The sequence below is a fragment of the Parambassis ranga genome, chromosome 24, assembly GCF_900634625.1.
Source record: "Parambassis ranga chromosome 24, fParRan2.1, whole genome shotgun sequence".
NCBI lineage: Eukaryota > Metazoa > Chordata > Actinopteri > Ambassidae > Parambassis > Parambassis ranga.
Window position 1 is genome coordinate 5,158,829 of NC_041043.1, and position 15,922 is coordinate 5,174,750.

General features: G+C 43.3%; 1 protein-coding gene across 3 annotated transcripts in view; it reads left to right on the forward strand.

Annotated features, from left to right (window-relative positions):
* Positions 1-15,922, forward strand: part of stxbp5a (syntaxin binding protein 5a (tomosyn)) — an 80,771-nt gene that overhangs the window by 9,555 nt on the left and 55,294 nt on the right. For all 3 annotated transcript variants that reach the window (XM_028397804.1, XM_028397805.1, XM_028397802.1), the window contains one exon: positions 14,881-14,962. In XM_028397804.1, the coding sequence (XP_028253605.1) occupies positions 14,881-14,962 (82 nt within the window). The remainder of the gene's footprint in view (positions 1-14,880; positions 14,963-15,922) is intronic.

Below are 15,922 nucleotides of genomic sequence, written 5' to 3' on the forward strand. Positions count from 1 at the left end.
TTGAGGTGTGGTGGAGTTGAGTCAAATTCATGCTGTCAGGTTGGCACAGTCCCTGTGGTGCTTGTAGGGGGGCTGGCTTACCAAATCCTGTCAAGCACAAAGATTTTGTCATCTAGCTTTGCTCCCTGGCTTTCATTTGACCTCTGGCTCGCCATGGGAATGCAACTTTGAAAAGTGGAAGTTTTTCTCTCTCTCTCTCCTGCATCCTTTCACTTCCTATACATCATTCTGTTTTTCACTATAAGACTGTGTTTTATTCTTTTTTCTGCTGATTCTCTGCACCTCATTATTTCTGTTTAGCTTCTGTGACTCCTCCTTTCAGTGTTTCATCTGTGGATGTACATGTGCTTCAGCCCTTTCACAGACATCCTGTGTGTGTTCTAATGTTTTGACCACATGCATTTTGTTCCATTAATTAGCACTCATTCCCCTCTTACCTATCATGCAATGCATTATATTGTCAACTCTTGTGTTTTTAATGTACATGTTTGCGCACTGACAGGTCTAATGAGATCACATAAGATTTACTGTTTGAATGAACAGATGCTTGATGGTGCTTAAACTCTTAGTTAATGTTGTGATGTTGGTGCGCTACTTGATATTGTGTTGTTCAGGTACAACTCACTAGTGCACGAATGTATCAACCCATCTCTGAGCAGGTGTATGTTTGCAGTCTGACAGGTGTGTTGTGAGATGGCGTACAGGTGACAAACGGCGAGCACCGTATGTCTGCAGGCTGTGTAAATGGTTGGTTTTGACCTTACTAAAATCTAGACGCGATACTTCGCGTGTGTGTCTGTGGCGACCTCGACACATGTACACACTACACTTGGAACGTAGGCGCACACAGAAGAGGAAAGACAGAGCGGTTCCCAAGGTAGCAGACCTTGAGGAATTGCCTGTCACCAGCAGTGTTTGTGTGCGCTGAGATGTGTGTGTGTGTGTCTGTGTGATAATGGAAGACAGTGACAGAGCTGTGTGCAGCTTCATACATACTGTAGGTGTGTGTCCTTGCCTGTAGTTTTTATATGTATGTGTAGTTAATCTCGGCAAGGCCTTAACATGGAGCAGGAACGTGCATTCAGGTAAAGCATCTGTTACGTTTATTACACAATTTGATTCTGAGTGTTTTATTTCATGCTTTTTACCTTCTTTGCTAAAGGCTAATTTCTACATACTCAACTAAACCAACTCCAGCTGGAGAATATTAGTGTCTCTGTCAGCTGCAGCTAACAAGCCTACACTAGATTTCTGGAGTGGCCTCGTGGGTAATGTTGCTTATAGGCGTATTATGGAATACACACTATAACCAGATAATTAACTTGTTACTCTTTCTCTGCAATTGATTCCCCCAAAGCATCTCTACCTGCAGCTCATACTCGTCCGTGTTCAGCTATATATGGTATGTAGCTTCTGAGATTATTCAGTCATTTGATCCATTCAACAAAATATCTCTTACCAGAGAAAGACACAACTAAAATATTAGTATCAGGAAACAAAAGTCAAAAGAGATGCTGATTGTACCCTTTCCCACTGAGCACAAAAGCCAGATATTAGTGGGTGATGCTGGTCCAGACAATCTGGTCAAACTACCTAAATAATCTTTGGTATAAAGTTGTGATTTCAAACAAAATGGTACATCTCAGTGCATAAAGTAGCTGCAGCCATATTGATCATTGAGAGATGAATAAAGCTGAATGATAGCAAACCCTGAAAGCTAGTTGTATTCAGTCCTCTCACTGCAGCACATCCATGCCGGTGTTTCTGTGGTGCTCTGCTCATTTTTTTGCTGTACTCATGCACATTGCAATGACAACATTTCAAAGGTCCCAGCTCCACTCCAGCATCCATCTGTAGACCCTGGATGCTTTGCCTCAAAGGTAAATGGTTAAAAAAACATCCTCATAAGAAGCTGCTGGCTGAACTTTGTTCGGTCACTGGGATGCTTCATTTCTTTTGACTCCATCATACTCTTGCAGAGGTTTTGCACTTTCTCCCCTCAGTGACAGCAACATTGTAAGCAAATGTTTAAAATTTTCCTCAGCTCCGGAGACAGGACTCCAAATATTCGCTCGGTGACTTAAGCCTCGCTGCTGCCAGCCTAAATAGATGTCATTTTATAATGGACTTTGCTTGAGTAAAGCCAATGTCCTAAACTTCAGACACCATGTCTGGTGGACTTGGCAGAGACTTTGTCAATATAAAAGCTACGCAAATCTTGCCGTTTGCCTTCCTCTGCTGGTAGCTGCAGTGATATTTATCCCCCTGTTGCTCCTCTGTAGGCTTCCTTTTAGCATGTCATGCTGTGCGCCTGCAGGGATGCACACACATGTGTCGCATGACATGATGACTCAGGCTTTAATGCCCTGCCACATGGCTGTCACATGCGCACAGCCCTCCCCCTCGCCACCTTAGCTCTCATCTATAGGCCTGTATTTATGATTCTAGCATGTGTGTGAAACGTGACTGGCCGCGGGGCTGTTGTGCTTTTCTGTCTGATTGAAGCACAATGTGAACAGAATGGTGGGGGAGGGGCAAAGCAAGACATCTCAGGACTGGAGGCGATGTGTGGTGAGGAGGTGGCACAGAGGGGGTTTATCTACTTGTGGTTGTCCAGAGACAAGGTGCTGCGGTGTGTTGTGTCTGTTTGCTTTAGCATCATGCAGATTGTGATGATGCTGTGAAGCCTGGAACACTTCTAGAATAGCATATCAACATGATGCAAAGCTATATAAAAAAATACGAATACCTAAAAGCTGCAGATGTGTCCTTGGTTTGTCATTCAATGCGGGCCTGAATTCCTGCAGCTATAGGAGACAGGATGACGATCAACAGGAAGCGCGAAGGGATGAAATCACTGCAGACTGACGAAGTCGCGTCTAAGTTTAGAAAAGTGAAGAGGAGGAAGAGAAATTAGAGGGAGATAAGTGTGCTGTAGGAGTGTCTACATATGGATCAGCGCCATGGTGGTTGCAGCCATTCATCTCTGTGACTCAGTGCTGTGTGGGCGGGGTTTGCAGCAACAAGAAGGGCAACAATTGGCTCCTGACCCAACTATAATCGGAGTGCTGTCGGAGCAGAAGCAACCACATGTCCGCTGTAAGACCCGGACAAAGTGTCAAACCCCAGAGAGGAGGTGGGCGGGACATGCCCGTCCTTTCTCAGCCCCCCCCTCCCCTGTCTTCACCAGACAGAGCGTCCTGTCTATGGTTAACACATGCATCACCACTTTTATTTCCGCTATGTTAGAATCCGCCTCCCAGACAGCAGCTGGAATGAATGATGAACAGGCAGTGGAAAGGTCTCAGCTAGCTGGTGCCACCAGGCCCCTCATTTAGCCTCAATCGGGGTCTATTGGCCTGATTTCTCTTCCTGTCTGCCGCTTGGCAGCACTTTTGCTTTCACATTAGAAGCGTGGTGTTGATGATTGCTGATAACACTATGAGGGAGGACAATAGTGAGCACATTAACTGTGCTGGCACTGCTTCGGACCTGACAATATTAGCATCCAGAGAGATAAAGCATCCTGTTAACCATTTCTCTGACTGTTAAAATGACAGATAGTATTAGAAGAACTGATTTAATGTAATTGAATTGTATCGTTTACTTTCCAGGAAGATTGGTTTTTGTTTCACTCTTAGAAGGCAAGTCTCAGAGTGCCGATCAGCAGCTGGCCCTGGTGCTCATTTTTAGAAACTGTTGCTGCAGTGCTATGCATTTTTAATGGGTAAGGCCATTGTAGCAGGCTGTGTGTGTGTGTCTGTGTGTTCTTATGTCCTTTGCAAGAGTATATATTGTGTGTGCTCAGTATGTATGAGCCGCTTTTACTGCAGTAGAGGTAGAGTTGTGCAAAGTGTGTGTGTGTGTGTGTGTGCATCTGTCAGCATATGTACCCACTTGTACATAAGCGTCTGCTTCCATTTGTGTTTGTACACCGTTCTGTTTGCTAACAGTGATTTGGACACTAATGTGATGTGACAGCTTTGGGCTTCAGACACACTCCCTAAATCATTTTGAATAAGACCTGTGGGGCTCACATTCCCAGAGGTCTCTCTATTAATGCTTCTGCACATCTCTGCAAAATTATTTTCAGGCTTTGCCAAAGCCTGAAAATAAAACTGTGAAATATCCAAGACAGAATGGAAAACAAAGCTCAGCTGAATACACTTTTGAAACAAATTCAGAAATAGATTTGCAAGACTTGAAAGTAGTGATTTCAGATAACTGTGTGCGGCCCCTTTTTTAAATAGAGTATGATAAGAGCCAAAACCAGCATTAGCCCCCAGAAACCTGCAAATTTCACAAGACTCCTGACTCTTTATGACAACACAGATTGTTCTTCAGGGTGCAGATGAGGATTGCAAACCCATCAAAAACAAAGGGGTAGGTTCAGCTTCACCTCATCAGCTTGTGCAATTCAGGAGGAAAACTTGAACAAGCTAGCTTAAGAGTTAGTATAAAATTACATTTTTATTAAAAGTGCACTCAGATTAAAAAAACTGTGGTTTGATTGATAGAAATATAAAATGTACCTTTAATAAAATAAATACAGCATGACTGTGTGATATGTGTGTGAAGTGTGTTTCATGCCATCTGCACTCTGGTGCCTCTGTATAGTGAAAAGCCTACACTAACAAACACACTCATGTACACATGTATTGTCCTACATACAGTGAACAATGTCAAAGACATGATGGGCCAGCAACACAGCACACACGCTGGATGCAGCCTGTTTGTATGTGTGTGTGTGCATGTGCTGAATATCGGCACAGCACACACTTGCATGTCACAGTCAGGCATCCGAGCAGGCGTCTGGGAGGGAATAAGAAGAGAGACAGATCAGACAGAGAGGCGATGGAGATAAAAATGACAGAGATGGTACGAGCAGGAGAGGCAGAGAGGTGACAGAGGGGATTAGCAGCAGAGCGAGGAAGACACGCTTTTCTTTTCTGTGCTCTCACTCCTTTCCTCTTTTTTTCTGTCCTCCGCACACTATATAACACTTTGCCTTACACACAGTGCGTGATGGAACAGAATGCACCCACCACACACTGCATGACACATGTCTACAAACACACACACACAGGGACAATCCTCTTTGACTTATGTAACTGTCTTTGTTGCTGTATGCACTCACTGTAGACCCCCTCCCCCACAGCCTGTGTGTAGTGTGTGATGTGATTATGTGTTGGTCTGTCTCTTCTCTACCCCCTCTTCTCTTTCTCAGGCACTACAGGTAATACACTGTTGTAGGTTTTATAATGCAGCGACGGATACATGAGTCATCAAAGTGTTTTTTTAATTAAGTGCATTATGTGCATTCTTGTTTTTTTTTTTTTATTAATCCTGTCTTTCAGACAAAATTACTCTCTTATGGTGTCCTGAATTGCTAAATCCAATTGAATGCTTCACCTAAATTAATCCACAGCTGTTCTGTTTTGCTGCTTCCAGGTATTAAACCAATCCTGCAATACATTGTAAGGCGTGTCCTGGTCGGATTTTAATATTTTTAGTGGAGGTTTTTTTGGTCAGCTGTTGCCCGTCCACCCACTGGATTTTACCTCTTTATCGCCTGTGTGAGAAGCACAGGGTGCAGCCTGGACAGGTTGCCAGTCTACTGCAGGGCTAAATTTAGAGTCATCCCTGCCAGTCTTACTTGTGCACCATGAACAAAGGCAGGTATGCCGGCATCCCATAATCAGCACTGCGACCACCATCGCTGCAGGATTAAAGGTGCAACAGTGTTACCATGCTGCTCTGTCTCTATACGTTTCACACAGCACAGCGAATCAGAATAAAGGCACAGCGGTCCTGCTATGAAGCGTCTGTGTGACAGACAGTTAGACACTCTAAACCTTTGTCCTCCAGGTGAAGGACATCTTCCCGTGTGAATACGCCACCATGCTGCCCTTGGTGTGCGTCTGTGCTTTACAACACAGCAGTGCTTCAAACTCTTTATGTTTGTGTGCATGATAGTTTGCTGTGAATACTTATCCTTCTGTTTGGCATTAATCAAAAGACCAAAGGACAGCACTCAGATTAATATTTTATATGCTGCGTGACACTTGGCAAGATGCCTTCCTCCACGGTGCTATTGGCATAGTGACAACCATACAATGTACCAACGGTGCCTAATTAGTCCTAAAGCAGACACAACAGAACTCAGGCCAGCAGGGAGTGCTGTATAGATAACTCCATCCATCAGCCTGAATAAATCTATATGAAGTGCTGTGAGCCTGTGTAGTCACCTCGGTGTCAATGTGATGCTGTCGTTTCTTATTTTATTCTTTAGTTTTTTGTGCACTTAAGTAACACTTAAGGCACCTGTCATCAAATCATCAAACCAGGTCTAAACATTCAATTTGACTTATTGATAAACTGATTTTGAACTTGTCCAGTAGAAGTCAAGAATAAGGACTGTTTGGGACTGTGTGTGGTGCTCACGGTTAGCTTTATGCTAACAGAGCATATGGACATGTTGCCTGACATCATCTAGTTATTTGACTGGAATAGCCGCAAAAGTCCCTGTCGGGAGGTGGGTTGGGAATGGTGAATGAAGACAACCAAATGTGCAGAGACATGGAGAGGAGTTGTCCATGGTGTCCACAGCCGGTCAGTTTCTGAAGTGTAAGTCAGGTGCTGAAAATAATAATACAATAATACACTGATATTTGTGCTTCCTCAGGTAGCTGACCTGGCTCTGGGTTGGTTGGCACATTCAAACATATTAGCGGCCAACAGTGGCTAATCTCCCACAGCTCTACCCTTTGAAAAGATGTGTTTGATATCAGTGCCAGAGGGTGCACACACACACACACACACACACGCACACACACACACACACACACACACACACACACACACACACACTGTGTGTGTGTGTTAAGAGGGAGGAGGAACACACTCATTTCATTTGGGATGGTTCTGAAGAGGAACCACTCAGCAGCTAATACACAGACCAAAACCACATACTACCTGCCATTAACAGAGGCGTCTGGCTTATATTGCTGTTTGAAGCTGTATTAAAACAGGGGCTCATTGTTTTGCGCTGTGAATCTGTTAAAGGTTAACTTGGCATTAAGTTACATTCTAATAAAAGAGTCTCCTCCATGCTACACTGAAAGGCTAATGCACAGAGCCATCTAAATGCATATGCTGGCTTCCACTCTCCACATCCATTATTCACAGACCGGAGGAAAACTAGACTTTTAGACCCGTGTCTTCCTCCCTGCCCCCTTCTGTTCTCTCTGTATATAGCCAAACCATGTTTCTCCTTACATTATTCTCACTCTTGTCTCTTTTAAATGTCTGCTTGTTTTTTTCAGTCTGTGACACTGTTATACCACTCCTCCCTGCAGACTGTGTCTCTCCTCTAGGTCCTTTCAGTTGTGTCAGGCAGACATTGATCGGAACTGGTTGGAGGATGGAAGCCTTACAGGTCTGAGGAAATTATCGCTCTTATATTTTATACAGTTTTGTCTGGATCTGCACTTTAAATGCCGCCTCACTCTCATTCAATAATGAGCGTGTATGATTGTAAAGCATTATGTTTACATGGCAGAATTGATCAGACCTGCGCCTCCTCGTCCTTCTCCTGCTGGCATTAGATACCCCATTGTTTGGACTACCTGCTTTGATGGATTGAACGCTCTGCTTTCATAGTGAGCATGTTTAGTACTGTATGTACAATCCAATGACAACAGTGAATGCATGAGGCAGGGAAGCAATCTGTGAGTGAAGGAACTGTATATGCCTCTGTGGGAGTGATGTGGTCTTGTCACATTTATATAGAGTGTTTTGTTGCACTGGAAATGAGACGTATGATACACAATGAACACACACACTGTCTGTGTGTGTGGAAGAGCTTTAACCTTACAGCGTGACCACGTTACCTGAGTTACTTCAACATCCGACTTCCAGAGGATATTTAGTCTTTGCTCACTTTTCCTTTGACTTTGCACTTCTTTTCATGACAGATGATGGATGATGTACAGAAAGCTGAGGGAAATAAAAGATGAGAAAGTTCAGGTGATATTTAATCCGAGGCCAACAGGTGAACAGGTGCTTTCAGTAGTGACAGATTAGACCAATTTGCTCCCCTTTGTTACATGATAGATGGTATCTGTTAGGGGTTTCCAGCACAGGACCAGTGTGGCTCCAGTTGCAGTGATTGGAAGCTTCTATCTCATTCTTGGTGGATCCAGACTCAGTTTGGTTCTGGTGAGAACGTGAAACACGAAAGAAAAGTTTGCAACCTCTTCTATTAAAATGTGAGAACGTTTGGTGATTCTCACCTTATTTATGATCCAGATTAAGGAGGGAGTAAAGCCTTCGCACTTCACAGATGTGCAGCTGCTCAAAATCACCACCCAAAAAAAAAACTCCAATAACACCCACCCTCCCCCTTTGTTTTTTTCTTTTTGGGAATGAGTGCCAGATCAGTGCCAGCACCCAGCTCTGCTCCCTGTTGTGTTTGGCCCCGTTGCCTGTTGGAACATAATCCCTTAACTGGCTTTGCATTGCTATCACAACAGCAGAACTCATGATTTCTGTTAAGCTGCTGACTGTCACACTCATGTAAATGAGACTATTAAACAGTTTGGCAATTGGTAGAGCATATCTAAAAAATAACTGTCTATCCTATTAAAAATGTTCTGACTATATAAAGGTCCGGTTTTGTCCTTCCAGCTCTCTGACATGCGGCACTGCTGACTTCATTCTCTTTCTTCTTTCACACTTTTTTCTCCCTCAGCGTTTCTCCTGTCTCTTTCACTCTCACCTCTTCCTCCCGTTTCTTCCGCATCTCTCATTTTCTTTGCGGCCGAAGCTGTTTTGCTGACTCAACATTTATTCTCATATAGTTTTCCCCCCTTTAATCCCTCCTCCGTTCTGTCTCCCACCCTCCTTTACTCTTTCCAGCCTTCGATCTCTACAACCAGTACATTTCCAAAAAGCTTCCTTCACCTCCCTCTGTCTCATCCCTTCACAGATATTTCCTCTGTGTTGAGTCGTCTTGCTAAAATTAAATGATGTCCTGGGTTATTAACACCCTGCTATTGGGTAGAACTGGCCGTGCTCCAACAACTAACAATTCACATTATCCCTGCAGCATGGGGAGGTTGCAGTTTTTACTGTGTACCACCCCTGTGGCTGCTGTGCTCGCTGGCCCAAACCCATACTAATGTTTCCGTTTTTGTCTCGGCATTGTGCTTCAGTGTAATCTTAATAGGTCAGCAAGGGACACAGCGAGGGCTGTGGTTGTATGTAATTTTTTTTTTCCTGCAATGCACTACTCCCAAATGTTCTCTTATTTTTGTATTGTTTTTACCTCTCTTTATAGAGCAATGTGGGGTTTCATTAGTTTGGTTAGTTTTGGTAAATCTACCCAACCACATGTTCAAGCATCTAAGCTCTCCCTGCCTGTACAGGACTTATTCTGCTGCATCTCTCTGGCCCTCATCAGGGCTTCTACCTGCAGACTCTTGGAACGAGCCCCATTTTTTACCCCGATGGTGATTACTGCAATGTTGAACTGTGCACCTCAGCAAATGGCCATTGTCAAGGATGTCATCTGGATGAATCTTATCGGGGCAGGGGGCCCTATACTATGTGTGTGTTTCTGTGTGTGTATTGCACTGCAGTGTGTGGAAGCTGAGGCAGCGACAAACACTCAGTGGCCCCAACGCAGTTTAATTGTTTGCCTGCATAATAAATCAAATGTGTCAGGAGGGGATTATTTATACAAGGACTGTGTTAAACAAATGAATCACCAGTTTGCTCAACTCGACGGTTTTTCTTGCTGTGTGTGTGTGATGGTGCCTGAGGATTGTATTTGTGTGTTTATTTTTATGTGTGTTTCCCTGTGATTCCATGACAACACCTTTTTTTTTGATGGAATCCACGAGGGAGCGCCATTCTTTTGCGCACTCTCTGTCATTGATGTATCAAGTGCTGCCTGAATGCTCCAACAGAGGAAGAGTGGAAGGAAAACAAATGAGCACGAGTAAGTCTCATAGCAGGGTTACGAGTGCTACGATGTACGAGCCTCTAAAGCTCTAAGGGGTGAAGACCTGCGTCTAGAGAGCTAAATTTAGCTTGCGGTGTGTTGCAGCACCTTGGTCGGATGCTAGTTATTGTTCCTGCTGTTGCTAAGCGACGGTTAAAAACCTGTTTTGAGCATGTTTTTTGCTCAAGTTGAGACAATTTTTACTGACCGCTTTACACAGGTAACACAACCGTGCCAGCGCTGTAAGGTGCTGACACACAAAATAGGCTACAAAGATATAAGAATAGTGTATATTTGCAAACTTAGGCTTTGTGGCAACCTTTAGCTGTTATAAAAATATCATCAGTTGTCATTCGGCAGGTTGGGGCTGGAGAGTTTAGTGGATCGTTGGGCACAGTGCGGGGTCGGATCATGGCCTGGAGAAATGGAGACAAAGCTCCCAAAGCAGCCTTTGAATTTGATGTAAACAGCCACAGGCAGCCAGGGGGGGAGCAGGAGGAAGGTGATGAGGTCCTTCGTGCAGGCTTAGGTCAAGGTCTGCTGCAGCATCATGGATAATTTGTCAGGTTTAGCCTCCTAATGAGAGCTGAATCCTCTGTGGCGAGGGTCTTTGTGACATTATTATTCCCTCGTTGTTTGCACAGTTTATTGTTGCAGAGCTATTCTAACATCCCCTTTTATCACCTTCAGTTCTTTCATGTTTTTGCAGCTCCACCTCTTCTGTTTCTCTTTTCTGCCTTCCAACCTCTATCCTCATCCCTGTCTATCGGTCCAGTGCAGAGCAGGCTGCACCCTGTGGCCCCGCCCCCCCCTTCCTTGGCAGGGTGATGTATGAGTGGCTAGCTTTGACGTCACTTGAGGCACAACGTCATAACGGCTCAGTGCTCCCAGGCTTGCTTTTTTTTCTGTTGCTTTCTCACACAGCCTCTCCCTTATTCCTCCGTCGTTGCATCCTCCATTAACCGCCTCTTCCCCTGTCTGTGATGTCTGGTCCGCTTGCCTGTTTCTCCTTCTCTTTATCACTCATGCTAAAACATAATCTTGCCTCTCTTTGAGAACTTTCGCGGCAAACGCTGCGTTCTCTCCTTCCTTATTTCTATTCCTCTTACAAGCAGACAAGCAGAAAGCTAAATCTTCTCTCCTGCACATAGGCTCATCTTTATTCAGTTACACTTATCAAGATCAACCCTATTCCTGGATGCTCTCATAAAAAAAAAAAAAACCTGCAGCATGCTTCCAGTAGCCAGTTCTCTCTGTGACATCTCTGCTTTTCCAGATGCCTGGTGACTCACCTTTATCTGTCAGGAAAGTTGCCCGTGGCTTTGACAAAAATAAATATAAGAAGAGCAGTATAAAAAGGGAATTATCATTCAACTTTGACTTCTAGAATAGCTGGGGAAAATTTCATCGGACTTGACAAGACGTGACGCTGACCCACTTTCTGCTTGGGCTCTCTGTCTTCCTGTCGTCTTGTCTTGCTGCTATCGCTGCCTGCGGTCAGTCCGTCCACTTTTGGAGTTGGTGCAGTGTGGTTGAGAGGGATGCAGGCTGAGATAGAGTCCTCTCTTGGCTAAAAAAGATATGAGGAATGCTCATGTCAGACGTGTCATGTCAACTGTGACACGTCTTCTACTGAGCCTGTCCCATGTGGATGGAGACGAAGCATTTTGGAGTCAAGTTTGTTAAAATACTAGAAATAAAATGGCCAACTGAGATGTTAAGGACATTTTTTTGCCATTTTGCTGTTATTATTATTATTATTTGTTCTTTAAGTGCTGAGTGTTTTCCCTTCTGGCAAGTTGTGTCAGTAAAATGCACTCGGAGAATGACAATAAAATAACGCACCTTCATTTTTCTTAAAGAATCACTGCAAAAAGGATGATCCTGTTCATTATACAGTAGGGACTCTAAGTGGTCTACTATCTTTTTTTTCCTATAATCCAGTGAAATATTTTCTAAACGTTGTTAAACCGTGTCACAAGCCAGCGATGTGAAAACAGCCCACAGAAATTGAAATTATGTTATTTCCCTACCCTGGCGTGAAATCGAGGCAAGAAACACACTGCCAGAGGAAAACATGTATTTTATAGGAAACGCAGTTTGACACAGCATAAGTAAACAGCAGCCCAGTGCCCGAGGTTTTTACAAAAAACAAATGTAAAAGCTTTCATGTGCTGGATAAAGATTGAATTACCATCAGATACAGAGAGCAAGAGGAAGCCATTCAAATACATAACACAGACAGACTTTCAGGATGGAGTGATCTTTTATGATGAATTCCTTTATGTATTGGAAATGTCAGCATATGGCAAAAAGTAACCTTGGTGTTTTTATACATCTAAATATTTGCTTTACTTGTACTATACTAATTATGTGTGGGGGACCCACATTGAAGCTTAGCCTTGTGGTGGACCGCTGCATTTTAATTATTATTATTATTATTAATTATGGCGATATTCACTTGAAATTCAGAACAAAAGCTGGCACTTCCCTCTGTGTGTGTGCACACCTCATGTTTATGTGCACGTGGGATCACCGCCTCGACTCAAAGAGGAGGCAACATGAGCAGTTTAAAATGACCACCTTAAATTCTGTCCTCTTCCTCCTTCACTTGGCCCTGGAAGGTTTGGTTGCCAGGCAACATTAGGACAGAGTTTTCAATTAAGTTACTTTGAGTTAGATGGTCTGTGCTGCTGCTGGATCCAAACCATCCTGACTAACGCCTAACTGGCCCCGCTGCATGTAAGCTCAGCAGGTTTCTGTGCAGAGAAGATAAGCAGTGTGGAGAGTCTGATCTGCTGGATAGAGTTGGGACGAGGCTAATAAAGGACGATGATTGTGTCCTAGCTTAATCAATTCTTGTATTGATTGTATCAATTTGTTCGTTTTTGTGTGTGTGTGTGTTCCAACAAGCACCTTAATCCATCCTGTGTGGTCTCAGAAACCTTACTAATAACATGCCTTTAGCATATAATGCATGATGATCCTTGTTAGATAAGTTGATTTAAACTTGCTCTGCCTTACTTGCACATTTGGCTCACATGCCCTTCTCAGAGCCTGTGACCATTAGCCAGCAGTTTTCTGGAGGAAGGCGGGCATACTAGGTCAAGTGGAGAACGCACTGGGGTTGTGTGTCCCCGTCCAGTGAGTGTGACGGTGATTTGGTGCGTGCTGATGAGCTTTTTCCCTTTCTCTAATGGTGTTTGTTTTTTGTTTTTAAATTTCTAGAAGTTTTAAACTTTTGAATGCTCAGTGCAGCAGTGACCTTCTGTCACTCTGCATCTTTCACTTTTATTGAGATTTTCACATCTCTGTTGTAGCGATGTGGTTAAAAACATCTAATATTCAAGATTCAACAACATCAAGCTGCCAGCTCTGCTTCCTGATTTATTTACAGGTTCCGTCTAACACTGGCAGATTTTAAGCTCTCATGGAGTTAAGAGTGGCTGGTGGCCATAACAAGTTTCAAGGTTTTGAGGCTAAGCCGTGTACAAGACTGCTCAATCCCCCTGGGGGCTTATTGGCTAAAATCTAGTGGAACTGATGGATTTCTTTCTGATCAGGGACAGTCTTTGGATATATATATATATATATCTATTTGTAGTCTGCCATCTAAACCTATTTGTATATGTAAAATATAACTCACACAGATGTAATGTAATATATGCTTTTTACACGTAGAAATGCCTGCTGTGTCTGAAAACAAAAGGCCACAAAAACAAAGAATTTTCCTGCAAGCTTATGAACTACACATATGAAATATATAAAAAATATTGATACAAAGGTAAAACAGTGACTGTATAGGTTGAATCAAAGGGATGGCTTTGGCTGTATGTGTTGGTGGGTTTATTAAGTGGGAAGGTCACAACACACTGCAGGAATGATAACATGTATTACAGCTTAATAAATTACACTGACGCCTGACTGGGGGGCTGAATGCGCACTGAGGGATTGTGATGTTTTTCGACTTAAATCAGCATCTTTCTTAGCGTCACTTGTGCTGTTTTGTGTGTGTGCTGTAGATGCAGGACGTATTCTCCTATAATTGATGGTAAATGTGTATTTATGTGTCAGACTGTTTTAGCTGGATCCCTCTGCAGGTACTTTACAGTAGCTGGCCACATGCACCTTTACACATTAATGATGAGCAATAGTGTCGTCCCCTGGGTGTTACACCTCCATGTGCCCCCGGTATGACAAATTGCAACCCCCCCTTGAGCCCCAATGCTCATGGGAGCAATGAATGGATATAATCAGTAAGCTCACCCATTCACTCTCCTCAAGAAGGGAAACTCGTTACTCTCTGTCAGCCGCCACCTTTTCCTTCCTTCTCTCTCTTTTTCCTCTCTTCTCTCTCCTCCTCCTCCTGCATCTCTTACAAGGGCGGTTTATCTCTGTTTAACTGTATGCTCTCCCTCCTTTTCCTTCTCTGCTATTATTCTCTGGTCTGCTCACATAACATCCACCTCCTCTCTGCTGATTCATTTGATATATATTTGAATATCTGACCTCAGCCTTTCCTTTTTCTCCTTCTCATTGCTTGTTACATTTCTATATTCAGTATTTATTCCTCCCAAGCAGCCTCGTCCAAACCTATCTATTTCCGTGCAGCCGCAGCCATCTGTGTGTTTCAGGTCATAATGAACACCTGAAATACATTTATTATTTGGTTAACCGGCACCTAAGTGCGATTATTCTGTGAAAATAAATGTAACCTGTTTAAACTGTTAAAGCTGTAAGGCATTTAACGATGAATCAGAAAAGTGAATGTAACATAAGGTGTAGTGACCTTCTTGTCTGATGCAGACACACTGCACACTTCCTTTATAAACACACACTCCTGGTGTAATGTTCCTTGACTGAGAACCTTTCAGGTTTGGTCGTCCCGGGGTGGAGTGTTACTGCCAGCATGAGAGTGGAGCAGCCGTCATCCAGCTACAGTTTCTTATCAATGAGGTGAGTAACAACAACAGAGACCAGCGCTGCAGTATGAAGCAGAGACAGAGATGTACTCACTTTAATCAGGTGTTTGTTTAAACATCACACTAAACTGTAAATGTAGCTTTTTATTTTTCCGTTTTTCTAAGTTCAGCTACTTTGAATTAAGCTAAAGATTATGAAGAGAATACATGTGCAAATCTAATTTATACAACCTCAGAGCAGACTAATCCCTACACAGTGTGACCTTCGGTGCCCCTCTGGTAGAACTCAGACCATACAGAACTTGTGTAGAGACAGACTTGCGAGAGAGAAAATTGCTGCTTGTATGCCTAATGACTGGTAGAACCCATCACTTGCACTGACCCAGCTAAAGTCAGGCTTGTTTCCAGTTATGCTTGCATGTTACTATGGTGACAAAGAGGCACAGATGTGGGTCACTATAACAGTCTCTCTATACCATCATACTGCACCTATTGCTTATATATATGTAGTGAGGATGTGGACAGTCAACACTCTAAATTCACACAGGATATGTGAGACATCCAGCTTTAGTCAGTAATATAGTATAACAAGCAAACTTAGGCGTTAAAATATGAATGCTTGTCATGTGTCACTTCTGGCTGTCATAATTCTGCTCCTCATATCCCATCCTCCCCTCTGCTTTCTAACCAAATCAGTGAGTATTTTTTGATCAGAGATTAAACAGCATCAATGATGTATTGTGTCTGGACACAATGCACCCTATTAACTAATTGCTCCGCTGTCATGACAGGCTTAAGGCCTCACTGAAAACACTAAATTACTTGATAGACGTGCTAGCATCATAGAATACATGCAGCCTTTCTGATTCAATTAAATTGAAAGAATGTTCGTCTCCTTCAGTACTTCATACTTAGTGTTTGTGTTAGCGTCTGTGACTGTGACTCAGCAGCTCAAACAAACCCTTAGGGAGCTGGAGATGATTTTAGTGCCTCC